Below are 26,653 nucleotides of genomic sequence, written 5' to 3'. Positions count from 1 at the left end.
ATGGCAACTTCCACACGTCAAACACCAACACACAGACCCACCAGACATCACAACTGGGAAAATGCTGGGATTGGGGTCTCAGTGCTCCAGATTCACTCTAAATACCCCCTCCCAGGGGTAACATTCAGACACATATGAGCCATAATGTCCAAGGCTACTCCTCCACCGCAGGGTCAAAAGTGATTATGCCTTTTGGCCTAAAAACAAAGCCCAAAATACCAAGTAAATGACCATCAAACAACCGCAGAGAGGAACTTACTGCATTCCAACACACACATCGTAAACCATTGCAAACATATACTGAACCTAACCTGTCACAGAGCAGAACCAGACAACATACAGTGGTGGCACTCCACAACTCAACATGTATGTTGCACTGTTGGTGTCAGTGTGTAAATGATACCCTTAAAACTGGGGGAATGAAAACGTGCAGGACCACAGCAAGCTCCCAGTTTTGGTCTTTTCCACACCATGAGCTGCACATTATTTATATTTAAGGGTCAAAACTGAAATGATACATGTATAATTTGAAGAAAACATTAAAAAAAAAAAAGAACATTTAAATGTAGTAGATTGTAGTAGTGTGACAGAAATGTCTAAGAGAGACTAAAATTGATGTTTGAAAACATCACACTGGAGCCACCAACTGCTGACAAACACAAACAGCCCACAGGGTAGCATCACTCCACGGATTCATGTTTGAGTATTGAAAGTAGGTGCTGTAGCTGATACCTTAAAGGCTCTGTACACAATGCTGTATACACACACATGCATCAGACACTGTTTGAACAACAATATCTGCCAAACAATATCCTTCGCTGAGAAAAAAGACCCATTGCAGGTGCACCCAGAGAAAGCATATAAACACTGGCCTCCCCTCTTAAGGACACACCGCTACCTGCCACTGCTGCAAGTGCAACCTCATCTGATCATCAGAGCAAGGTGAGGCTCTCCTTGCATCAGCTGTTTGGATTCAGAGCAACCGAAGAGAGTTTTTGATCTGTTCACTATAACATTTTGTGGTTTTTATTATGTATACTGCCTTTTTTTTCTGCAAAGCTTTTTCAAAACTGAACTGAAACAATGTTTTAAGGTGTCGTTTTAATTTTGCTCGAACAATGCAAAGCTTATCTGTGGTGCATTACTTCATTAATATACTGTGTTTTCCACAGATGGCATCAGGTCTTCAGTACATTGCGCTCCTCTGTTTGACCAGTGGACTGTGGATTACAGCAAATGTAAGTAGTGTGCACACTATTTCATTCAAGATGTTTGGTGCTGAAAATAATACCACAACATGTTGTCACCATGACTGACATTATTAACAAACTGAAATATACATTCTTTACTAATAAGTAAACGAAACAGATTTTGACCAATAAGACATAATGTCCTGTCACCTGTATTGTTTAATTCTAATATCACATTTTCTTTCTTCTTCACAGGCATGCGAGACACACTTAGGTTGGTACTCCTCAAAATACTGTACTGTAACTTATTATCCTTGATAACTCTTTTAGGATTGGTCCTTCTTTTTGTTGGGCTGTCCATAAAGATTGTACTACAGAACATTATCTTCAGACCTCCATTTGCTTTGGACCATTGTTTTTTTTGCATCATTGTCCCTTTAATCATCTACACTTGTGTTATAGAGCATGGTTGTAAACACTGCCCTGCTGATTGGACTCAGACTGGCGATAGATGTTACATGTTCCACCACAGTGAAAAAGTGTGGGCTGATGCAGAGGTACATTTTAAGATGATATAAGTTCTAAATGTCAAAGCAGGTCAAAACCAGACTCTTTAATTAAGAGAGAGATTTGTGATTTATGCATTAAAACAGCTACTCTATCAAAAATCACTCTGTACTAAAGGTCCTCATATGCAAGTTTTGAGTGAGACCATAGATATAAAACACTAGATGTGACTAGAAATGGCCATATGGCGGCCATCTTACCTGGGTCCAGCTCTAAACTCGCTGTAATTTGAAAGAGATTTGTGTTGTCTTTATAATCCTCATAGTTTTCAACCAATACTGTTTTGTATTCAAACAGCTGAAACATGTGTAAAATATAAATCTCTTATCTACTCTCTACTGATGTGGAAAGGGATGCTAGCACCCCGGGTCCCTTTGGTCCTGTTAGTAAAGCATTGGGTGCTTTAATTTCTATCCCATGCGTTATCAAGTAACATCACTCATCAATTAGTGAGACATTCAAACTGCTTCACCACATACCGCTGCATGTCCAAATGCAACGGCCAAAGCTCTTTTGTTTTACTAATTTTTCGGATTTATTGCTGAGACACGTATTACACATGGCTGTAATACACTCATATGCACTGGGAAATGAAGCTGGGGGTTTGGATTAAGAGCAGAGGACTTACCACTTACCACTGACCACAACATCAGCCAACCACCAAGCCAGACCAGCTGGACCTAACGGTGCAGCAGGTGGTGGGGCTACCCCAGGTGGAGAGGATGGAGAGCAGGGACTAGAGCTAAGGTAACCCAGCTCGGACCTGTGACTCCTCCCGGCTAATGTCCAGTCGCCGGAGGGTGGTGCACGAAATATGACTACACTGGCAAGCATTGTTAGGGTTATTATTAGGGTTAGGGTTTGGGCCTATATCTTTACAGAGACCTGGCTCCACCTGAACACCCTGTACCAACCTGACAGAGCACAAGACTAGAGGAGACAGATTGTGTTTCCAGCAAGTGTTATTTACTAATTAAACCCTGGCTGATTGTTCTGTTGGTGCAGAAAGTCATATTCTCACTTTGTCCCTCTAATATTTCCAGCTCTCTAACTTCTCTGTCCTCATTTCAACTCACTTCATTTCTGTGTTATATTCGTCTTCGTCTTTTTTATTTCCTTCTTTAGCATTTCTGCACTACTCTTGGTGGGAATCTGGCCTCCATCCATACGTCACAAGAGTACAAACATCTGAGAGAGATGATTCACAGAGTGACTGGTGCACATAAATCTACTTGGGTTGGAGGCTACGATGCAGCAAAGGTGAGTTCAGGAACAAACAGCATGTGATGTAGCTATCCCCCGAGTGCCTGAATCTATTCTGTATACTTGCTAGTTGCATTAACAGATATTAACCCCTCACGTGAGTCTGACTGGTGTGATGTGGACGATACATGTTACCATGTAACCAATCCAAAAAAAGAAAAAAAAAAGTAAAGACAAAACTCCAGTGGTACAGATACTTGCAGTGTCATTTGGAATATAGACTTTGTGACTGGCATAGATTGACCCTTAAAACGATTTCTTTTAGGAGGGTGTGTGGCTGTGGAGTGATGGTTCCAAGTTTGACTTCAAGGGCTGGCATAAAGGCGAGCCTAACAACCATGGAGGATCAGAAAACTGTATGGAGATCAACCTCAGAGGTACAAATGAATCTGTTGTGTCCTACATTGTGATTTTTGTTGTCAAGTAACTTTGAAATATGCAGAGGATGGCGGGTGTCACAGTAAACTCATTGTCTTGATCTTCATCTTCATCTAATGTCACAACTGTTCATTTAGTGGTTTATACATAAGTGCAAGCTCTGCTGTATATATAGACCATAAATGATCAATGTGGACTACTGAAACATTTTGCCTAAATTAGTTTTATTTTTCCCTCCATGACACCTGAAGGATGTACTACAGAGCAACGTTAACAAAGCCAGGCTTGACAAAACCTAAAACAAAACTTGCAACCAGAGATTACAGGTTTCACAATGGTGGTTATCAATTGTCTCTGATAACCAAGACTTTCTGCTTCAGGCTCTGTGTGCACTCTCATCATCATGCATCATTTGACTCTTCTTCTTCACAAGTTTGCAGAATGTTTGCTCAAAAGAGACAAAACAAAAACAAGAGCCATCGATTGCGTTATGAGGCAGAGATATGAAGAATATAAAAACTGTTGTTGGCAAGAGAGAAATGCTGGTAGAATAAGTGAATGTCTTCCAGTGGACTGAATATAATCTGTGGCAATTACCAATCGATGGATCAGTTTTCTATTTGGTGTAGCTACAGTATCAACAGTTTAAAACAGATTTTGAGGACCAAGCACAAAAAAAACATAATCCACAGAAGTCTGTAGCTGCAGAGCCTTCATCATTCTTTCGATGTGAGGATGAACCAGGTTGGTCCAAGTTGCCATAGTGATCTAGCCAGGTCAAAAGAGAGCCACTTTCATGAGACTTCACACTCAACATACCTCATTAATAATAATAATAATAATAATAATAATAATGATAACAAATTTTATTTAGAGGCGCCTTTCTGGCACTCAAGGTCACCGTACAAGAAGACAGTAAAACAATAAAACATAGAAAATTCACACAATATTAAATAAGTTTACACAATATAAAAACAGGTTGACAGTGCAATTAAAATCACAGTGAGAAAGCAATCCGGAACATTACCCTCAATGTCACATTGCAGTACACCCCTCTGCTGGGCTCCATAGAAATCAGTTCTTGGTATTCAAGATAGAAAAAGTACCATCAGTAACAAGGAGTGACGCAACAATACCGTGCATTGTTATTAGTATTGTGTGTATTTTTACACTAGATTAATCCAGAAAAAGCAGCCAAACACCTCTAGCAGAGCCCTACAAAGTAATCTGTCTTTCTAAACTCTGTCTACAGGAAGAGATTTTGTCAACGACGCAAAATGCAGCAACAAGAAATCTTTTATTTGTGCCAGGAACCCATAACAATCCCCACCATGTTCCGACATCTGCTATGATATCTGCTATGATGATGTCACTTCCACCAGGATGGCAAGCCTCGATGACATTACTGCTGGGAGATATACTGACAAATCTGATTGTATTTCAATGAATCAATAAACACCCCTGTGTATTGAGCTCAGACATCAGTCTCGCCTGTTTCTAACTATTTCATACCTATGCTCAGTTTTTTGGGGTGTCGGTTGGGTCAAGGTTATAAAAGAGTATATCTAACACTAGACTGGTCAGACAGAACAAGGCATTGGAACCGAAGGACATTTTTCACCTGGAAAACATCAGTCCACCATTGAACAGCGATGAAAACCACTAGAGCCTCTAAGCTTTTCCAACTTATATGCATGCATCCAGGTGAATTTGTGTTTAAGCCTGTCTTTCCAATAGCTTCTATCTGAACATACACACTAGAGCCACACTAGAGTCTCTGAAAGCCACCTCTGCTACACCAGCTGTTGGGTCCGGTGTGTAGCATAGAACAGTATTCGATTAGATTAGATCACTTCACTTCACTAAACCTAGTATGGTCAACTATGGAGTGTGACAAATAACATGAGAGACACAAGTTACATAAACACAGGAAAGTCTCTGCTACTACAATAGTGACAGTAGCATATTCCAAGAAGACATCAGTGTGCCTCAGTAGTCCACCTAGACCAGGGCTGTCCAATACGTCGATCGTGAAGGTAGTGTGGCTAGATCGTGTGACAGTCTCATCATCCATCATCCCTAATTAGGACTAAGTGGTTTAGAAAATTAATGAATGTATGCATCCTCCCTGTGGTGTTTGTGACCAGTCTGAGATCTCTTCTCTGCTATGGGTCACGGGCAGGGACATGTGTGGTCAAATGGGCTAGCTACTGCAAAACTCCAGCGAGCGAAGTCGTAGGCATGTAGGCACTATACATGATTTTAAAAATACTAAATATGAATGTTTTATTAATATCTTTGACTTTTATTATGACGGATCAGTAACTACAATAATTTTTCACCACTAGGGGTGGGACTTACTTCAGTTTTGAGGCAACCATATTATTGTAATGTAAGTAATGCAGCTGCCATAGCAGTAACTTAAGGGTTGGTGAGGTATCTTTTGACTTGAAGGTAAGGCAAAGAAATGTTTTTGAAACCAGTAGCATATTGTTTTTGTGTGTCCCTGAATTAGAAACATCCAATTCTGGTGTGATGTGAATGTGTTTTTTTCTTATTTGCAATGTAATGATTTTTTCATATGGATCTACAATCAATCGAATGACTGATTTGAGAACAGTTTTATGGAAATACTGAGCTTTGGTGATTGAGATGGTAATATAAAGACATGAAGCAGATTGTTGAGCAGGATTTATTAATTTATTGATTCATCTTAAATTAAATCACAGCTGTCAGTAGGTCTTCCACCAGTCAGGTCATCGAGGCTTGACATCCTGGTAGAAGTGACATCATCAGAGGGGGGTGTGACGTTATAATGGCAGGTATGGTTTTAGAGGCGCTTGATACAAACAAAAGATTTCCTTCTGTAACATCTGTTATCATTCACGTAGTCCCTTCCTGTAGACAGAGATTTAAAAAAAGGAGCAATGTTAGAGGCCTCTGCTAAAACATTTCCACACTGACATTATTTACTGTTATTCTATCAGGTAAGTAAAACTGTATTTATGTAGCACTCCCGGATTATAAAATACTACACAGTTGCGGATAAAATCACATATTAACCAAAAACAACCAAAGTAAAATCCAATGTATTATATGTAATATATATCTTGTAGAATATTTACAACTGATTTCCACATTGCTTCTGAGTAAAAGTCCCAATCAAGAGGACAAGAGGTAATGAATTTGTACCTGCAAAGTTGATCTCCATACAATCCTCTCTTCCCTTGTAGTTGTTGGGCTCCCTGTAAGCCCAGCCAGTGAAGTCAAACAGAGAACCATCACTCCACAGCCACACACCCTCCTGAAGGAGAATGCATTAAGGGTCAATTCACACCAATCACAAAAGCTACGTTTTACCCCTGATCCATTCACGATCATTGGTAGCAGCAAAAGTCTCAGCAATGCAGATCTCCAAAGTCATGGCAAATGATACTGAAGGTATTTGCATATAGTTACGTTTTGATTTTAGTACTTAGATTTTAATTCAATGGATGCCCCCAAAACTAATCCTATTGGTTTGTTTATTTCACTTTTACTGTACTGTAAAAAAAAAAAAAAAAAAGGGTGTCGCGAGGGGTCAATACCTCTTAATGCAACTACTAAATTACAGATATTCAATATCAGGAGCACAGAATAGCTGTGTCAGAGGCTGTTTCTTGCTAAAATACTCACCCTTACTGCATCATGACCTCCAACCCAAGTTGATTTATGGTAGCCAGTCACTCTGAGGATCACTCCTCTGATGAAGTTGTATTCGTCTATGGTGTGGAGGGAAGCCAGATTCCCACCAAGATGATTGCAGAAACGCTAACGAGGGAGGTAAATGAAGTGAGGTAGATGAGGACAGAGAAGCCAGTGAGTTGAAAATATTAGAGACACAAAATAAAAATGCTCCAGACTCAAATTAGGTTGAATTCCTAACATCACTACGTGAACCTTACTGTGCGTACCAACAGAAAAGCCAGCCAGGGTTTAATTATGATAGTAATTAGTAAGTAAACTTCTGTAGAGTGATTATTGGAAGAGAAACATAAGCCACAAATACAAGGTTTAAAACATACCTCTGCTGCAACCCAGTTTTTTTCCCTGCGGTGGAACGCATAACATCTGTGCCCAAACCCAGTCCAACCACGAGGGCAAACTGTACAACCTGTATAACAGTTGGGAAGCAATGGTCCAGAGCCAGTGAGATTGGAGAACATTATTGCAAATAATCCTTTTTGAAGACTTATCAATAACCTGAAGTGAGGTCACAAAGTGCTAACTACAGTAGTAGTACAGTAGGAGAATTTCATCTCCACATTTCTGAGGAGTACCAACCTGGTGATGTTGCCTGTAAAGAGGACAGAAATTATAAGATTATTAGTAAGACACTCATCAAGGATTTTCCTAAATTTATATTAGAATTAGAAAATACAGGTGACATGACATTGAGTTTTATTGATCAAAATGTGTTTTGTTGTCTTCATTTATCGCAAATTTCAATAAAACATAATATTTCAATTTCATTAATAAGAGCAGTCATGTTGAAAACATGATGTTGGGCTGTAAGAGCTTATGTTTAACCAGTTTCATGTTAAAGTTTAGCACTGAAGATCTGTTCAAAGAACAATGTTACAGTGCATAGTACTCACATCTGCTCCAATCCACAGTCCACACAAACAGAGGAGCACAGCGAACTGAAGACCTGATGCCATCTGTGGAAAGACACAGTACATTAATGAAGTGATGCACTGTAGATAAGTATAGGCACTGTTTAAATGTTATCTCAAATTAAAAAATCTAATCTTTTTGGAGAGAGTTTCACAAAAACCCAGCACTATGAGGAACTGTCCATGAGAAACACTAAAACTCTTTAATGTAGATGTGAATCCAAACAGCTGATGCTATGATGAAGGGTAAGAATGAGATCCGTACCTTGTTGTGATGATCAGATGAGGTTGGACTTCCAGCAGTAGGAGGTAGCAGGGTGACTTGGAGAGGAAGACCCAGTGGTTATATACCGTCCTGTTATCTTAAAGTTTAACAACATCTTTTATCTTTAGGGTCAATTTGACCGCAGCTACAGAATCACTGAGAGGCAAGAGAGAAAAAATCTGGTGATCCATTTTCTAAGTGTGATCTAAATAGTTCTCTTTTGTGTTTAGGACTCAAAAAAGTTGGTAAAAAGGTTTTTGACAGGACGGTCTTTCAAGAGGGAAAAATTACATATATATTATTTTTTCAGGCTCATCCATGTAAGTGTCTGTTGATTTAACCCTGTAAATTTCTCCGTCATGGGACTGATAAAGAAATATCTTATCTAAAGGAATATCTTCTACTTTCACATAGGACTGGTTGTGTTTAGTGAATTCCAGGATGTGTTTAGCTCTGCAGGTTCAGCTTAGTGTTCCCTGTTCTAATACTTTTTGATCAAAAGAATGTTAACTTAACATGCATAATAGTAAAAGCAGAAAATAGGAACTGAACCACCAACCCTGTGATCATTAGCTAAAATGCTGTACCTTTTTTTCTGAAAAAAAACAATTTTCACAGATGACAAAAATGAAATGAAGAAAGAGAGATTATGATGACGAAACCTTTTTTAAGACGTGTTGTTTAGTCATAATCACAGGAGAGAGAAATATTAGCACCTGAAACCTCTAGAAAATGATTGTAACTAAAATCATTACCTAATTTTATGTGTCAGATACTTTATGTTTCTTTGTTGACTACCTTGATACCCCTCAAAATAAACCCACACTACACAACTTTGTACTAGAGAAATCAATATTTTTACATAAAATATTGATTTAAAAATGATTTTCTGGCTTCTGCCATCAGAACTGCATCCATAGCAACGGTCTGCTATACAGAAGACCGTAGAATTGGTCACTCAGAATCATGTTTTCAGAGAAATTAATAAAGTGTAATTGCTGGAGCCACTTGTACATAATTCCTCCATTGCTGCTAATTTGCCACAATCTTGTCGACCCTGACTTGTTCTTGTTTCTGTTATCAAAGCGTATTGCACATAAGAAAACATGGAATGTTTTCAGAGACATGATGGCTGGAAATATTGTCCTTGCTTCACACCTCATGCCTTTGACTTGGCTGACAGTGAACTGATGGGGCCTGGAATCGTGCCTCAAGTGGGGAAAGGGACCGTAATAACGTTTGCATTTTTGGAAGGTAGCATGTCCAGAATCTGCTGATAGTTTAGAGACAAAAGGAGGATCAAGGTCAGAGACAAAAACTCTGCTTAGAAGTCATTTTTCAATGAAGAGACAGCGATTACAAAAGAGCATACAGAGCACAAAGAGACGTGGTTTAGAGGGCTGCTGAGCAACAGGTCACGCTGCAGCTTATACTTGAATATCACGTCTTGTCACAAAAACATACACGTCTATCAACAAGGTCAGAACACTCAGGCTCCAGGACACCCAGTGCTCAGCTTTAGGGTGCTGTTTTTCACAACACTCCTATACTATCTGCCCTTCTTCTTCTTGCTCTGCATGAGCAAAGGTGCTGTCTGCCTTTACATGCGCACATGTAGCAAAAACATGTGAAAAGGCCAAAGTTGTCATCTGATAATACAGCTGAGACTGAGTTTACTCATTTTACAAAATGTGCTCCACTGATGAGGGGCATTCTCAATATCTCATAAGTTTAATGTGGGTATAGTTTTTCCTCAATGCATGTTTGTAGTTGTTTAAAATTTCATTGTACCTAATGTGCAGCGATGGGTTGTTTGTTTGCTAAGAAATCGGATTTTGTTTCATGAGGTCAGCTTCTACCTCCCTGCTACTTTGATTTATTTCAGAGTCATGATTGTTCCAGTGGGTGGTGGCTGCTGTGGTCCTTATCACTTATTCCCAGGATTTGATCTAACCATAACCAAATATTTCATTTACCCTGTTTTACTGACGAGATCTGATGGCAAAGATCTCCTTTATCTCAAGATCAAGATGCCCCTTGTGCATGTTTCCATGTTTCCATGACTTTATCAGATATGTATATTCTCTACAGCTCCCACTGTCTGAGGAAGGTGCAGAAGATCAGCCAGCGCCTGCTGACCACTGTTTCTGTATTTACCAGATGGACAATAAACGGCACAGAAAATACGTCTGCCTTCCGACTTCATTAAAAGAAATAGACACAACGCAGAGTCGAGGGGTTTTGAACCAGCCAGTGACAGAGTGTGCCTGAGCATGGTTACACCTGGAACTAGCAGTTCCTCTGAAAACTAACTTTGCTTCATTGATGATGCTGCTCAGTGACTCCCAGTTCAATATCTCTGAATGAAAAATATTGTGTATTATTGTTGCCTTTTTGCAATTTGGCAAGATCACTGCATCACATTTGGTTGTAGATGTTTGTGGAAAAAGATGCCAACTCCAAACCTTACATTGTTGCTTGACCTGATCTCCTTGATCTCCTCACTCACTGTGAGCTTTGTCAATCTGTGGGATTTTGTCAGATTTTGTGTCTTAATTTTTGCTGTATGAATTTAGTGTTGCAGTGTTCAGGCAGATGAGTCATTAAATTGTTTTTATCATTTGATAATCACAGCTTTCTATAAAAGTTGCAGGAAATATACTGTAAACCTTAGAACCATAGAATTATTGAGCTGCAGTGGATGAGATGGTGTTATAGAGAGGTGAGAGAGATTGCTGAGGCAGGATCTGTTTATTGATTCAACTGGAATTAAATCTAAACTGTCAATGAATCTTCCAATCATGTCACTAAGGCTTCACATCCTGGTAGTGACATCATCAGAGGAGATGTGACATCATCAGAGGCAGATGATTCACCGGTGCATGGCACAAACAAAAGATTTCCTTCTGTAACATCTGTTGTCGTTCACATAATTCCTTCCTGTAGACAGAGATTTTTAGAAATATGTCAGAGGTGTCTGCTAAAACATTTCTTTTTATTCAATTAAGTGGTCAAAACATTATGGCGCAATAAATTAATTCACAGTCGCATATAAAATCATATACTGAAAAAAGAAAAACTAAAAACAACCAAAGAGAAATCCAGTGTAAAAATGAAGCAACATAAATTCAACAATGCAAGGTTACACCACATCATCATTTACAGAAGATCATCATCATCCTGCTTTCCACATTCCTTCTAAATCAAGAATGGATAATAAATTTGTACCTGCAAAGTTGATCTCCATACAATCCTCTTTTCCCCTTGTAGTTGTTGGGCTCTTTCAAAGCCCGGCCCGTGAAGAGAAACAGAGAACCATCACTCCACAGCCACACACCCTCCTGAAAGTAAATGTTTTACAGGTCAATTTATACCAATCACAAAATCCAAAATATCCCTGGTGACATCCAGCCATACTGAATGTGAAAAAACATCTAACGCTGATACTGACCACATTACAACACAATAACGGGGAGTGTGATTTTGTGTATGCTGCTGGAAAATTAAAGGCATAATACAGTTCCATTCACTATCTTTGGTAGCAGTTAGTGGATAGTAATATTATTAATCTATTTGACCCAAGGTAAAACAAACACAATTATGAGTCTAAGATACATTATCTCAAGGGACAGCACCCACAAAATGCAACCAGACATTCATCCACAATCATATAGGGGCCTGGATTGTAAGGCATCAGGGTGCTGCATCTCTCTGTTAGGATTTATTTCGCTTGCTGTACGTTATCCTGCTTATTACACAATCCATCAACATCTATCGCAATGGTCTAATGTAGTAATGCAGTACAATGCCATCACTGACCAATCAGAATACAGAACCTAACAAAGCCGTGCAATAACTTCCTGCATTGCTGCTAATTTGCTACACTCTTTTTGACCATGACTTGTTTCTCTGTCAGCAAACTGCACAAGAAAAAACATGGAACGTCTTCAGAGACATGGTGGCCCTTCCAGCATCAGCAGAGGCTTGCTGTTGTTTTGCCTTTTGACTTTGAGAAGGACCGTAACAACTTAATCAACTCCGTGGATGTCATTCTCATCAGAGAATATCTCATGACTAAGTTTCTTCTCAACATTATCTCTATGTCTCTTTCGCTGTCAAAATCTGAGACCAAAACTTCTTGGAGTAATTTTAAATTAAGAGACAGCGAATATAAAGAAAGAGTGCACAGGGCACCAAGAGACAAAGTTTAGAGGGCTGCTGTGCAACAGGCCACACTGCAGGTTATACATGAATATCACTCCTCATCACAGATACATGTTTATTAGCAAGGTCTGGACACAGGCGACAGCACACCCAGTGCTCCACTTTTAGGGTGCTGCTTTTCATAACGCTCCTAAACTATCTGCCCTTCTCCTCTTTGCTCTGTGAAAGCAAAGCTCATCTTCCCTGCCTGTAAATACTCACATGTAGCAAAAACATGTGAAAGAGACATCTGGTAATACAGCGATGATGATGTAGCTTGTTTTCCGTGGTGTAATTAGCTGTGGCCAATGCCGAGCGGGGAACGTGAGAGTCCACAAGTCGAAGATGAGAGGGTGTGAGGTTAGATTATCTTTGTCAGTAAGCCACAGTAGCCACAGACAGAATTGTTTTTTACATACGCAAAAGCATGATTTCATGAAGAACACTGTAGCCTGCTGAAACTAAGCCCCCAAACAAGCGCACTTTTGAATGAACCGCATTATTTGCACTGTTACTGCAGCAGTTTGTACACATGTATCCAACTTAAAGAAAGGTCTCTGTGTTGGCATGTACAAAATAATGTTAGCTGGCTAGCTAGCTAGCTGATATGAACTTCAGCTAAATGATAGATGCAATCATCCTTAGCTAAAATCACAGATGCAACGGATGGTGTTTGTTCCACGAGTCAGTGTATGATGTAAGTACAATGCATTACCTTTTAAAAGTTAAACCATAGACTGCCACACATATCAGCATGTGAGCTCCGGTTAGCACGACCCACACTTAGTCAGTGATGATTACACCTGTGTTTTAAGTAGTCCACAACTCAAGTGGCTGTTTAACATGACGTGTTGGTTGTAATTCGTAGTGTTACAAATGCTACATGACAAAATGGACAAAAGTATGCTTACAGGTGTATGTGAAAGCTGTGCTACCACTTGCTGCCTTCATGAAATGTGCTGCCATGTTTTTCTTTCTGTCCAGATGGAGCTGGACTGCAAATTCTGAAATCCCTATCTGGTCATATCTGGATCTCTGTGAACTTACCAACATTATGAAATACTCAGACAAAGTCAGTAAGATCATTTTGGTCCTCGACTGAGAATCACTCTGATCTGCATCACAAGTTTTTAAATAAGTAAAGGAAAATCCAAGATGTGTTCAATAGTAGAGTACATTTCGTCTTCACAGGCATCAGGTGAGACACGAAAGCTTAACTGAATTTCTACAGATTTTACTGTGCTAATCAAGTGTTTGTCGGTATAAACGTATCCACATGTCAGCCAGTGATACGGAAACAGGTGAAACAATATATGTGAAGTTTGGATAAGATGTAGAACACAATGCACCCTGTAATACAAGATACAATAGCCAAACCAGACAACCGATATACAGACTATGTATACAGATATGTGGCAACTTCTGTTGAGAGGCCATTTCAATAATATGTGATATGCAGTGCACAGCAAAGGGAAACTCTCTTGGCCTTCGAGGTATTCAGTCAAGGCCTCCTTTTTGCAGAATGATATTTGTTTATATGTAGTGAAATAATAGTAATTATTCTAGCTTACTGTTACGAAGGAGTCAGTGACTGACTGATTCCTTCTGGCTGGCAGGACATTCAAACGCACGACATTACAGCCACTGAAGGTATTTCAAGTAAGTGTGTGCATGGATTTGATGTTGACAGCTGTCATAGCCAATCATATTTTGTTGGGTTGTGGGTGTGATAATTTTCTGACATCCTGGCATTCGTAAATACTTAGCTAATAAACACAATGAACAAAGAGAAATGCGATAACGCTGCATTGCAACCACGCAGTTATACCTGACATGTTATCAGGTATGTTGACTTGAGGGTTGGTGGTTAGCTTTTGACTTGAACCTAGAGTTCAAACATGGAACTAGCAGTTCCTCTGAAAATTAGCTTTGCTTCATCGATGATACTTCAACTTCTCTGAATGAAAAATATTGATTGCTGTTTTTTTGCAATTGGGTAAGATCACTGCATCACATTTGGTTGTAGATGTTTGTGGAAAAAAGTGCCAACTCCAAACCTTACATTGTTGCTTGACCTACAATGAGGAATGTTCATAATGGGTGTCTTTATTGACTGCTTTATCTGGACTCACTGGGAGCTTTGTCAATCTGTGGGATTTTGTGTAGTTAAAACGATCTGATTTTAGGTTGATATTTGTCCGATTTTGTGTATTGGATTTAAGTGGAGTGTTGCAGTATTAAGGCACACGAGTCAGGAAATTCGATTTTTATCGTTCTTCGATAGATGAGATGGTAGCACAGTGGAACCTTCTTGCTGCCTCACAGTCAGAAGGTTCCAGGTTCGAATCCAGGTTTGAACTCTGTGTGGTTTCCTCTGGGTACTCCCAGGTACCCCAGCCTCCTTCCAAAGGTTAATTGTTGACTCTGAATTGTGAGGAGTATGAGTGTGAATGGCTGTCTGTCTCTACATGTCACCCTGTGGCTGACTAGTGGTGAATGAGATGGTATTATAGAGAGGTGAGACAGATTGTTGAGCAGGATGTATCCGTTTATTGATTCAACTGGAATCTCAACTCTTCCACCAGTCATGTCATCGAGGCTTGACACCCTGGTTGTGACATCATCGGAGGCAGATGATTCACTGGCGCATGGCACAAACAAAAGATTTCCTTCTGTAACATCTGTTGTCGTTCACATAATCCCTTCCTGTAGACAGAGATTTTTAGAAATATGTCAGAGGTGTCTGCTAAAACATTTCCACAATCACATTGTTCTCTTTTATTCAATTAAGTGGTCAAAACATTATGGAGCAATAAATTCATTCACAGTCGCATATAAAATCATATACTGAAAAAAGAGAAAATAAACAACCAAAGAGAAATCCAGTGTAGAAATGAAGCAACATAAATTCAACAATGTAAGGTTACACCACATCATCATTTACAGAAGATCATTTTTCTAGCTTGAATACTTACAGCTGCTTTCCACATTGCTTCTAAATCAAGAAGGGATGATAAATTTGTACCTGCAAAGTTGATCTCCATACAATGCTCTATTCTTTTGTAGTTGCTGGGCTCCCTGTAAGCCCAGCCAGTGAAGGCAAATGTGGAACCATCACTCCACAGCCACACACCCTCCTGAAAGTAAATGTTTTACAGGTCAATTCATACCAATCACAAAAACAATATTTTACCCCTGGTGGCATCCAGCCATACTGATTGTGAAAAAACATCTTACGAAAAAAAAAAAAAAACAGACAACAACACAATAACGGGGAGTGTGATTTTGTGTATGCTGCTGGAAAATTAAAAGTATAATAACATTTTTTCATTTGATAAGTTCCATTCACCATCTTTGGTAGCAGCAGAAGTCTCAGCAACACAGATCTCCAAAATCGTGGTAAATTGTACTAAAAGCATCTGCATTTACCACTGGAGTTTTGTTTTGATCTTTGTATTTAGACTTAAACTTAATGCATGTCGACAAACTGATCATATTGGTGTGTTTATTTCAGTTTTACTGTACTGTGATGAAACTTAGTAGCTCTTAACGCATCTACCAAATTACATACATTCAATATGAGGCACAAAGGGGGTAGCTGTATCAGATATGTGGATTCTTGCTAAAACACTCACCCTTACTGCATCATGACCTCCAACCCAGGTTGATTTATGGTAGCCAGTCACTCTGTGAATCAGACTTCTAATGAAGTTGTATTCATCTGTGCATTGGAGGGAGGCCAGGTTCCCACCAAGATAATTGCAAAAACGCTAATGAGAGAGAGAGACAAAGTGTGAAATAAAAAAAACCACTTAAAACGAAAGGATGGAAGCAAAATGAGTTGAAAATATTAGAGACACAAAGTAAGAATGTTTAATCTGTGGACTTGCATGTGACTGTGTCTTCTATAGAGCTGGTCTAAAGCATATACAACAAATACTGTGTAGCACTTCTGAGTGTTTCAAAACATACCTCAGCAGAAATCCAGTTTCTTTCCCTTCGGTGGAAGAGGTAACATTTTTGACCAAACCCGGTCCAACCACGAGGGCAAACTCTACAACCTGTATAATAATTGGTAAGCAGAGCCAGTATGATCGGAGAACATTGTCCCACTGCACCTCCTGTATCACTTACATAAAAGTAATCTTGAAATAATCTGTTTTTTAGACTTATCAATGGAAGTGCAGTTACAAAATGCCTACAACAAATTTTGGAGTACTTTAACTCAACATTTTTGTGGAGTACCAACCTGTGTTGCATGTTGCCTGTGAACAAGAAAGAAATCATAAAATTATCACTAAGAAATGATATTTGAACTTATCTAGGATTTGCCTGTTTACGTTAGAATTAAAAAATACATGATGTTGGGCTGTAAGAGCTTATGTTGGACCAGTTTCATGTTAAAGTTTAGCACCAAAAATCTGTCCAAATATAATAGTACTCACATCTGCTCCAATCCACAGTCCACACAAACAGAGGAGCACAGCGAACTGAAGACCTGATGCCATCTGTGGAAAGACACAGTACATTAATAAAGTAATGCACCATAGATAAGTATATGGTTTTTTTTTAAAAAAAAACAATGCCCTGTAAGGAACTGTACATGAGAATCCAAACAGCTGATGCTATGATGAAGGGTAAGAATGAGATCCGTACCTTGTTGTGATGATCAGATGAGGTTGGACTTCCAGCAGTAGGAGGTAGCAGGGTGACTTGGAGAGGAAGACCCAGTGGTTATATACCTTATCTGGGTGTTGATTTAACCGTTATCTTTAACTGTTATCTTCAAGTTTACCAACATCTTTTATCAGGTTGCGGTCAGTTTGACCCTGAGAGGTTAAGAGGGAAGACACATTTTGGTGATCCATTTTTTAAGTCTGACCAAAATAGTGACATAGAGACATGGTGGCTGGAAATATTGCCCTTCCACTGTCAGCGTAAGCTTGTTGTTGCTTCACACCTCATGCCTTTGACTTGACTGACAGTGAACTGGGGCTTGGAATTGTTTGGATCACATTAGAAACACTTAATTCAAGTGGGGAGAAGGACCGTAACAACATGTCCTGATTCTGCTGATGATTGAGAGACAAAAGGAAGGTCAACCCCATGGATGTCATTCTCATCAGAGAATATCTCATGGCCAGATTTCTTCTCATTCACTTCTTTCACTGTCAAAAGTCTGAGACCAAAAAAACAGTGCACAGAGCACCAAGAGACAAAGTTTAGAGGGCTGCTGTGCAACATGTCACACTGCAGCTTATACATGAATATCACTCCATACATGATTATCATCAAGGCCAGGACACAGGCGACAGCACACCCAGTGCTCCAGTTTTAGGGTGCTGCTTTTCATAACGCTCCTAAACTATCTGCACTTCTTCTTGCTCTGTGAAAGCAAAGGTGCTCCCTTTCTTCTGCCTTTACATGCACACATGTAGCAAAAACATGTGAAACAGAGCGGGCTTCTGTTAATACAGCTGAGACAGGTGTACTGGATGACGTCGCCTTGGAACAAACTTATATTGTAATGTATTGTAACAGGATGCAGCACATGCTCCAACTTAACAACAGGTTTATTTATATAGCCATTAAATAAAGTCGGACTTAAATTGCAACCTTGACGAACATCTAGTCTCAGTTTTTAACAGCAGGTGTGCTGCATTTGAGCATCACCTCTTCCCAAGTAATTGGGAAATCAAGGGGGTTTGGTTGTTTTTAATTGCTTCTTCTAATGTGTGGAGTTTTTTCTTTTGTAAGACAATGATCTAGATGAACTGGATTTATTACTATGTCTGTACAGATTTTCAAACTGTGCTCTTCCTATGATGTTTGTAGCACCATTATGGAACCATTTTGGTTTGTTCGGTTTTGGATGTCGTTCTGTTATTGACAGAATATGTCTTTGGGAGAAGGTGTTCTGTGCATCTCACAGAAATGGGGCATGGGATTCTGGTGTTGTGATGGGGACAAGGAGATATGGGCTGGTCTCTTAGCCTTAAGGCCCGTCCTGTCTAGTGAGCAGTCACAGAAAGGTGGAATGGAGAGAACAGGACTCAGCATTGGCATTGGCTCATGCCTACAAGCCTAAGCTTGTTAAAGGGGAATGCCAGAGAAAAAGAGGCCAAAGTTTGAGTTGTGACTGGCCAGTTGTGACTGGCCATGCATTAAGTTAAAGTCTAAAAAAAAAAAAAAACTCCCCTGGTTTATGCAATACTTTCATCTATCACGATGCTGGAGATCTATGTTGCTGGGACTATTGCTGCTATGAAAGATTGTCGGGCAGTCTCCCTAGTGGCATCAGCATGACTAAAAAAAAAGGTTGGTTTTTTTTTAGTTGGTGTGAAGTTACCCATAAAAAACTTTTTTTAAGGCAGTGTGTGTCTGCTAAGTGATGTTCCAAATTTAATATGACAGCCTGGGATTTGAGAGCATTGTATGGAGATCAACTTCAGAGGTGCAAATGTATTATCTTTTGTCTCCTGGATGGGATTTTTATTGAGAAGCAAAGCAGAAATCAGTTGTAAATATTCAAGACAGAAAAATGATCTTTTGAAACTGATAATATAGTGTAACCTTGCATCTTTTTATATATTGTTTTCTCTTTGGTTGTTTGCAACTATGAAGCATTTGAATGCAGGTTTTGGAGAGTGCTACCTAAAAACCCTTTACTTACTTATTTAAATGAACAAAAGAAAACAATGTCTTTTGGATAAACAAACAAAAGAAATGAACAAACAAGAGCTTCCAGTGTCAGTGAGAACGAATGAGACATTTGGCTTTAAACTATCATACATATGAACTAGTAATTATACTTTTGTCCAGAAAGAGGCAGTAAAGATTCTTGGTGTAGACGAGGACTATGCCCTCAAGGAGTATAAAGATGTGCACTCCCAATTGTCCAGCAGACCTAAAAGCACTGATACCACTGGCTCACATCCGAGGTCAAACCACCCTCAGACCCTGCCTCGTCACTCCCCAGGACCAATACCAAATGCCATCTCAGCTTTCTCCACTCTGCAGTAACATCATCAAGCAGCATTCCCCTGCTTTGAGAGCTGTCAAAGATACCACATCAAGCAGTGTCAAGCAGTGAAACTGCAATCCTAAAACTCCAGCACTTTAAACAAAAACCTTACTTATTTAACAGTTACCCTATTTATTGTGTGTGTGTGTGTGTGTGTGTGTGTTTGAAATTCAATTCAATTCAATTCAATTTATTTGTATAGCCCAATATCACAACAGAGTGTCTCACAGTGCTTTACAAAGTTCACTGAAATAAACAAGTGTAAGCGAACAAACAATCTAATAAAGAGTCCAGCAGTCGATGAGGCCGATGGATCAGTCCGGTGGATCAGTCCGAGGCATCACCTGCCCTTTATGACCCTCCTTCTTCGGGAAGGAAAAACTCAAAAAACCCAGTGGGAAAAGAGAAACCTCCGGGAGCACCACAGTGAAGGAGAGATCCAGCTCCCAAGGACGGACAGGCTGGAGCCTTGGACAAATAGAGCAAATGGAAAGTTTACTGTTATAAGAGATGGTAAATGTGAAAATGCAATGATAATAAAGGCATTAATTCATCCATCGGTATTCATGAAGATGTAAAAAGATGTTTTTTTGTGTTCAATCGTGTTTGATAGAGGAATGAATATGTGAATCTGAATGTCACCTTCAACAAACAAACCTACTTGAAAGTAGTCTGAGAATATAATGTACATAGACAACTAAAGAATGTTCAGAGAGCTTGGCTGTTTCACATCCATCTCATCTAAGAAAAAATGCTACTTTGCCAGACAAATCATTGTTAATGCAGTTAAAGTAGTGTAATAAGTGAAAGTGTATTTCACTGGCTCTCCTCTCTGCCATTCTTCCTTTCAATTAAACTTTGACCAAACTTTGGTGCGATTCAACCTTGGGTGGTGCCTTTATTTATCTTCCCCATTCTTTTGTATGCCATAAATCTCTGCAAAGACGGTGGAAAAGAAGTCGTAGCACTTCCTCTTCGGTGCAAAATACCAACTGTTGTACACATTTCACCTGTGAGCATAAAGAACACACGATCAGCAGGAAGCTCAACCTTTTTCTCCACACTGGGAAACAAAGTTAACTCTTAATTGAATGACACAGATCTGCAGTTCTTAATACTACATCTGTCATGTACTACATGCGTCGTAAATGTGGCCCATCATGCCTCTACTCCAAATTGTGGTGTAGTAGTCTATTTAAGCACCATATTCAAAATATCAATTTCTATCTTTCATTTTACAATTCTGTCTTGTTTTACCCTCTATTGTTGCACTTTCTACGTTGGGGGAATAGCATTCAGTACTGATAACACTTCACAGGTTTTGCAGAAAAAGAGGGTTTAAAAGCTGTGATTGCATGAAGAGCTCACTGATATTAACACTGGTCACTGTGTTGATACAGGGCACAGTACTGCACGTCACGTTAACCAGCAGCAGCAGCAGACATTTTCTGTTTGCACTTTGTAAAGTGGAACATGTAGCACAGACGCCGACATGTCTACATGTCACAGCTCTGTGATTAAGAAGTTGGCCCTCAAGCAAAGGCAGCGGATAACGGATTTTGTTTGTAAGGATTGTTATTCAGAAATACCACAAATGTAAAAACCGTATCCTCTGATCACAGGACATTAACAGATTACTTGAATGAATGATGAATTTGTTGTCACTAATGCTTTGATTATATAACACAAATTTATGCATTTATGCCAATAGTCTCAATCTGTATCCTTGAAATACACTACTCACAAAAAGTTAGGGATATTCGACTTTCAGGTGAAATTTATGGAAAATGTAAAAAGTTAATGCTACAGTGACATTATATCATGAAAGTAGGGCATTTAAGCAGAATCATGCATGCGTGGTCAATTGTTAGGCATTGTCTTGGTCTCATGATGTCAGAATGTGAACAGCAGGATGAGGAGGACTGTTTAAATACCAATTCTAACTGAAGCAGGAAATGTATTGGTGGATTCATGGATCAAACCTGTTGTGAATGTTGCTGTTAAGCTTCTTGTTAGAGAACAGCAGCTGGTGCAGAAAGTACTGAAACACTGAACAGTTGGACATGTGCATTCAAAGGTTTAGAGAAGGTCACATTAAGTTCACCTGGAAAGGTTAGAATGCATTTTAGGTTCATCCTGAAATTTCACCTGAAAGCTGAATATCCCTAACTTTTAGTGAGTAGTGTATGTGTTAGCTTCTACATTATATTTATTTCCTCTTGTATATCCAGGTACCGTCTTTGTGTAGGGGAGTACATTCTATACCATTTTAAAGTAAAGGGTATAGAAGTAAATTACTTGAGGAGGAAAAGACTCTTAAACTTAATTTGCATCTACAGAATTATTTATCTATAAATGAGATTGTAGTGACACTAAAAAGGATTACGTCAATTGTAGAGCATTTGATCACAGACTTAACGTCACTGGATTAGCTGCAGAACTTCCCAAACCAGCTTTTTCTAACGATGCTTCTTATTGGCACAGCAACGGTGCTACACCGAAAGCATCACCACCAGCCAGGACGTGGTTTAACGTCCTCCACAGTGGCAAATCCAGCAAGAATTTAAAGAGGAAAGGACCAACAATCACTCCACCACCTGAACTCTTATGCAAAACGGGTAGAATTCACTGAGTCATGTGTGTAACAACACAGACTACATTTAACCCAGTAGTATTAAGGCCAACCAAAACAGGAGAAATAAGCCCAAAACCACTGGTAAGACGAGGACCTAATTGAGGACACTATAAGAAAGCATATGAAAATGGCAAAGACTAAAAAATGCAACTGTGGCTGACACATCTGTCAGGGAGCTAAGTAATCCACATCTATCCATTATCCAACGGAGTGACTGTCAGTCATATTGTGTATGCATCTTAGGCCCCATTTCAGCCTTGGAGCATGCATCACCCCTGAGATAAAGTTTATTCACAATATCAATATGTTTTGGAAGTGTTAAGCATGCTTTAAACCTGATGGGCTACATGAAAACATCACTGGATCCAGACTACTTGGTGCCAACTTATGTCATGCTATTGGGATGTATGGGTAAGCGTGAAGGACAGCAGACACAGGCAGACGTCCAGAATCTCTCCCCCCTCACCTGACTCTCTCTTCCACATCACCCAAGGCTGACGATGACCTGAATATTCATAGTATTAAGAAGGGTAACTTCAAAGCTATGGAGCTTGTGAATTTACTGGATGCCTTTGAGCTTACACGACATGTAAATGAAGCCACTTATCTGCACGCTAACATTCTAGACTTGGTAATAACAAAATTAACCATTGACAATGTTTCAGTATTCGAGTTACCGATATCTGACCATCACTGTGTGTGATGCAAACCTAATCCTAACAAAACTAAAAGGGGATTTTTGGTTCAAAAAGAGATTCCTAGATGGCAAGGCTGAAGCAAAGTTAATATTAGAGATCATTTCAGCTGTAAAGCTATGACTGTTCATTAAAGTACATGGTTGAAAATGTCAATGACGCCTTCTCATCTGCATTGAATACTGCTGCTCTTCTAAAGGTTAACCCTTTGGACTCTGCCTGTGCCTACATTGGTATTTTTGCTTATTGTGAATAAATAAAAACACAACACACACTGATCCAAAACAATTCTGTAAGGAGAAACATAAACAGAATATATGTTAACACTCCAGAAGTTATTAGCTTATTTACATTTTTTTAGTTTGGCTCAGGAGCAGATTGCAGATGATTTTATAGAACAGAAATATTTCCCATGCATTAGTACATTGGTCTTTTTGTTTACTGTCATCTATATAGTGCACAAACACTATACACGTACACAAACGTTCTTCTTACACTTTACACAAAGTATCTCGACCTCTTGTCAAGGGACCACATTGAAAATGGCTGCTAGTTTTTGGACGTTATTCATCCACATTTGCGACAAGCTGGGCTGTTATGGTACCAATGAATGCTGATACTAATGTCTTTACTCTGTGTTGTGACCTTGCTGATAAACATGTATCTTTTTCTACCAAAGAGTGATATTCAAGTATAAGCTGCAGTGTGACCTTCTGCACGGCAGCCCTCAGAACCATTTCTGTTGGCACTCCATGTGCATTATACTTGCTATTTCTCAATTAAAATCATGTTGAAGTGAAGGTTACCTGCCAATGAGGTTTAATGGTTTTATGAGGAGGATGATGAGAGGGAGCCTCATTATGGGGCATCCTCTTCTGATGAGAATGAAACCCCTTGGGCTTGACTTTCCTGTTGTCTCTCAAGCATCAGTCTCTAAGAGTGGAAATGTTACATTCCAAAAAAGGGAAATTATTATTATGGTACCACTCCCAATAAACCTCATGCCAGGTCAAAGGCATGAGGTGTGTACAAGTCAAATGGTAAAACAACAGCAAATTGGGTCAAATTGAAGAAAGAAACTGTTTAACTTTCCAAGTATTAAAAAATATGTATTTAGAAACAATAAACAGTCATTGAAACAGAAAGATCATTCCCCACAATTTTTTGATCAGTGAGTCAAATTTTCTGGTGAGATGCAGTTTTTCATTGTTGTGTAAAAGGTATTCTGGATATACAGAGGGGGTGAAGGAGCTATGTTTTATTTAAAAGGGTCTTTAGATGGTCATCGAAGAGACATTAAGTGTTGGACACATGAGCTTGGGTAACAATATGAGTTACAAGCGTCATCTGGAGGTTTAACTTGATTAGGTCAAATTGACCCCAAAGAAAAAAGACGATAACAGGAGCGTTAAGTGAAAACACCCACAGGAGGAATATAAAGACTGGGTTCCCTCTCAAAGACACACTGCTGAAAGCACAACCTCATGTGATCACGTACAAAACAAGGTACGGCTCTCATTCCCATTCTCCCTTTCATCATAGCATCAGCTGTTTGGATTCATATCAACCGAAAAGACTTTGTGGTTTTCAGTGTATTGTTATGGTTCCTTACAGGGCTTTGTGTGTGTAAACCTTACTGTAATATGATTTTTTTAAATTGCCATTTGAATTTTGTAATTTCACTTGACATTTAAGGCATATATTTTCCCATGGCATATTAATTCATTAGTATAGTTTGTCTGTCCACAGATGGCATCGGGTCTTCTGTTCATTGTGCTCCTCTGTTTAACCAGTGAACTGTGGATTGGAGCAAATGTAAGTACTGTGCACAGTGCAATAAATATTTTACAAATATCTTTGGTCCTACACATTTTCATAAGCTCGGTCCCAGGAGAGGCATTTACAGCACGTTTTAAACATGACAAGTATTTTTTAATGAAATTGAAATACTAATGTTTTATTGATATTTGAAATAACTACCTTTAATCTAAATCCAAGAAAATCCAAGTTGAGTTCAATTATAATTTCTTAAAAAGTTTCTAATTTATTTTGTCTTTGCAGGCAAAACTTGACCCACAAACAGGTTGGTATTTCTGGCACTTTGTGAGTGAGATTATTGTCAACAACAAAAATAATTCTTTTATCTATCTGTGGAGCTGTCCATAAAGAGTGTCCTTCAGGACAATATTCTCAGGGCACCAATGGCTAAGGATCATTAACTTTTTGCACTACCATCTTTCTAATCATCTAAAATTGTGTTATGATCTGTGGCTCCACAGTTTGCCCTCTTGGTTGGACTCAGTTTGGCAAAACATGTTACATGTTCCACCGCAGGGAAAGAGACTGGGCTGATGCAGAGGTACGATTTGAAACACTATCTTCTATAATGGCCACACTCTATTCGTCACATATGGTTTAAACCAGATGCTCCTGTAAGAATCACTTTCTGGTAGATGTCCTCACAGCTATATATGAGTGACATTCAAACCGCTTCAAAATGACCTGCAATACTGACACTGAAACTTAAGTCTGTAAGTACACAGGATCCTATTGTGGGCTGAAATAATTATAGACAAAGTTTAATTATCAATTAAACCTGGCTTTTTCTGTTGGTACACACAGTACGGTTATGTTCACATAGGGATATTAGGCATTCAACAGTTTTTCTGTTGTCTCTCTAATGTATTCAACTCTTGCTTCCCTGCCATCATTTTCATATTCCTCTGTTTTATTTTCTTCTCATTCTTGGAGTCTTTTTGTCACCCTTTGTCCCCCTCATTAGAGTTTCTGCAACCGTCTCGGTGGGAATCTGGCTTCCCTCCAAACCATAGATGATTACAACTTCATCAGAACGATTATTCTCAGAGTGACTGGCTACCATAAATCAACTTGGGTTGGAGGATACGATGCAGTAAAGGCGAGTGGTTTAGCAATAAAACGAATTGGATACAGCTATCTCGTGTGCTGTGCATGTGTGCAGTATTCAACATAATCTGCAAGTTTGTGGTCAGAATAAGAGACAACTATGATGCCCAATTTAGTGGGCATGCGTTAAAGCTTAGCAAAGGGAATCAAAAACACAATTTACGTATATGCAGATACTTTCAGTGTCATTGGCCAAGGTTTCGGAAATCTATGTTGCTGAGACTTGGCTGCTGCCAATTGTGGTGAATGGAACTTGTTAAATAACATTTGAAAACTTAGCTGACTGTGTACTGTTGCACTGTATTTTTCATTTGATTTTCCAGAAGGGGAAACAAAATTATACTCTATTGTGTTGAAGACCTTCTCAGTGGTGTATATTTCTTCACAGTCTGCAAGGTTGAACCACCAGGCATAAAATATAGTTGTTGTGGCTGCCGTGAATTGAATCTTTTAACAATTTCTTTCAGGAGGGCACTTGGCTGTGGAGTGACGGTTCCAGATTTCTATTCACAGGCTGGGCTTATGGTCAGCCTAACAACCTTTACAAAAAACAGCATTGTATGGAGATCAACGATTATGGTAGGGATTCAATAGCTTCAATAGCATGCTTATTTTCTTTTTATGTTACAGGCTCCAGAGAGTGCTACCTAAAGAAAGTTTTACTCACTTGTTTGAATTAGCACAATGTCGATGTAGAAACGTTGCAGCCCAGGCATCTAATGTGTTATTCTTCTTTTTTTAAAACCTGTGTCTGCAGGAAGGGATTATGTCAACGATGCCTACTGTTACAGAAAGAAATCATTTATTTGTGCAAGGAAACTGTGAAGATCCCCACTGTACGCTGACACAACTA

General features: G+C 39.2%; 3 protein-coding genes across 3 annotated transcripts; 1 reads left to right on the top strand and 2 right to left on the bottom strand.

Moving 5' to 3' along the window:
• The first annotated feature begins 852 nt into the window (after positions 1-852).
• LOC139209999 (galactose-specific lectin nattectin-like) lies at positions 853-4,877 on the top strand. The gene is made up of 7 exons (XM_070839947.1): positions 853-942; positions 1,173-1,238; positions 1,446-1,464; positions 1,653-1,747; positions 2,883-3,017; positions 3,286-3,397; positions 4,651-4,877. The coding sequence occupies exons 2-7, from the start codon at positions 1,173-1,175 to the stop codon at positions 4,716-4,718; spliced, it is 495 nt and encodes a 164-aa protein (XP_070696048.1). The 5' UTR covers positions 853-942; the 3' UTR covers positions 4,719-4,877.
• A 1,351-nt stretch (positions 4,878-6,228) lies between these two features.
• LOC139209228 (galactose-specific lectin nattectin-like) lies at positions 6,229-10,363 on the bottom strand. The gene is made up of 6 exons (XM_070838860.1): positions 10,309-10,363; positions 8,036-8,098; positions 7,718-7,734; positions 7,074-7,208; positions 6,591-6,702; positions 6,229-6,296 (listed from the first exon to the last, which is right to left on the bottom strand). Exons 1-6 carry the CDS (start codon positions 10,361-10,363, stop codon positions 6,229-6,231), a joined length of 450 nt encoding a protein of 149 aa, XP_070694961.1.
• A 4,976-nt stretch (positions 10,364-15,339) lies between these two features.
• LOC139209227 (galactose-specific lectin nattectin-like) lies at positions 15,340-17,029 on the bottom strand. Its single transcript, XM_070838859.1, has 5 exons — positions 16,967-17,029; positions 16,771-16,786; positions 16,157-16,242; positions 15,547-15,658; positions 15,340-15,368 (listed from the first exon to the last, which is right to left on the bottom strand). The coding sequence occupies exons 1-5, from the start codon at positions 17,027-17,029 to the stop codon at positions 15,340-15,342; spliced, it is 306 nt and encodes a 101-aa protein (XP_070694960.1).
• Between the last annotated feature and the right edge of the window lie 9,624 nt (positions 17,030-26,653).

This window comes from Pempheris klunzingeri, chromosome 11 (genome assembly GCF_042242105.1).
Source record: "Pempheris klunzingeri isolate RE-2024b chromosome 11, fPemKlu1.hap1, whole genome shotgun sequence".
Lineage (NCBI taxonomy): Eukaryota > Metazoa > Chordata > Actinopteri > Acropomatiformes > Pempheridae > Pempheris > Pempheris klunzingeri.
This window is presented reverse-complemented; position numbering and strand designations above follow the sequence as displayed.

Excerpts from the sequence above, each read along its gene's own strand:
- LOC139209227 (XM_070838859.1), bottom strand. The coding sequence starts at position 17,029 with ATGGCATCAGGTCTTCAGTTCGCTGTGCTCCTCTGTTTGTGTGGACTG. Across the intron at positions 15,659-16,156 it reads GAGGTCATGATGCAGTAAGG|GAGGGTGTGTGGCTGTGGAG; the intron begins GTGAGTGTTTTA and ends ATTTACTTTCAG. Across the intron at positions 15,369-15,546 it reads TATGGAGATCAACTTTGCAG|TATATGATTTTATATGCGAC; the intron begins GTACAAATTTAT and ends CTCTTTTTTCAG.
- LOC139209999 (XM_070839947.1), top strand. The coding sequence starts at position 1,173 with ATGGCATCAGGTCTTCAGTACATTGCGCTCCTCTGTTTGACCAGTGGA. Across the intron at positions 1,748-2,882 it reads AAGTGTGGGCTGATGCAGAG|CATTTCTGCACTACTCTTGG; the intron begins GTACATTTTAAG and ends TTCCTTCTTTAG. Across the intron at positions 3,398-4,650 it reads TATGGAGATCAACCTCAGAG|GAAGAGATTTTGTCAACGAC; the intron begins GTACAAATGAAT and ends CTCTGTCTACAG.
- LOC139209228 (XM_070838860.1), bottom strand. The coding sequence starts at position 10,363 with ATGCACAAGGGGCATCTTGATCTTGAGATAAAGGAGATCTTTGCCATC. Across the intron at positions 8,099-10,308 it reads GATCTTTGCCATCAGATCTC|ATGGCATCAGGTCTTCAGTT; the intron begins GTCAGTAAAACA and ends GTCTTTCCACAG. Across the intron at positions 6,297-6,590 it reads TATGGAGATCAACTTTGCAG|GAAGGGACTACGTGAATGAT; the intron begins GTACAAATTCAT and ends CTCTGTCTACAG.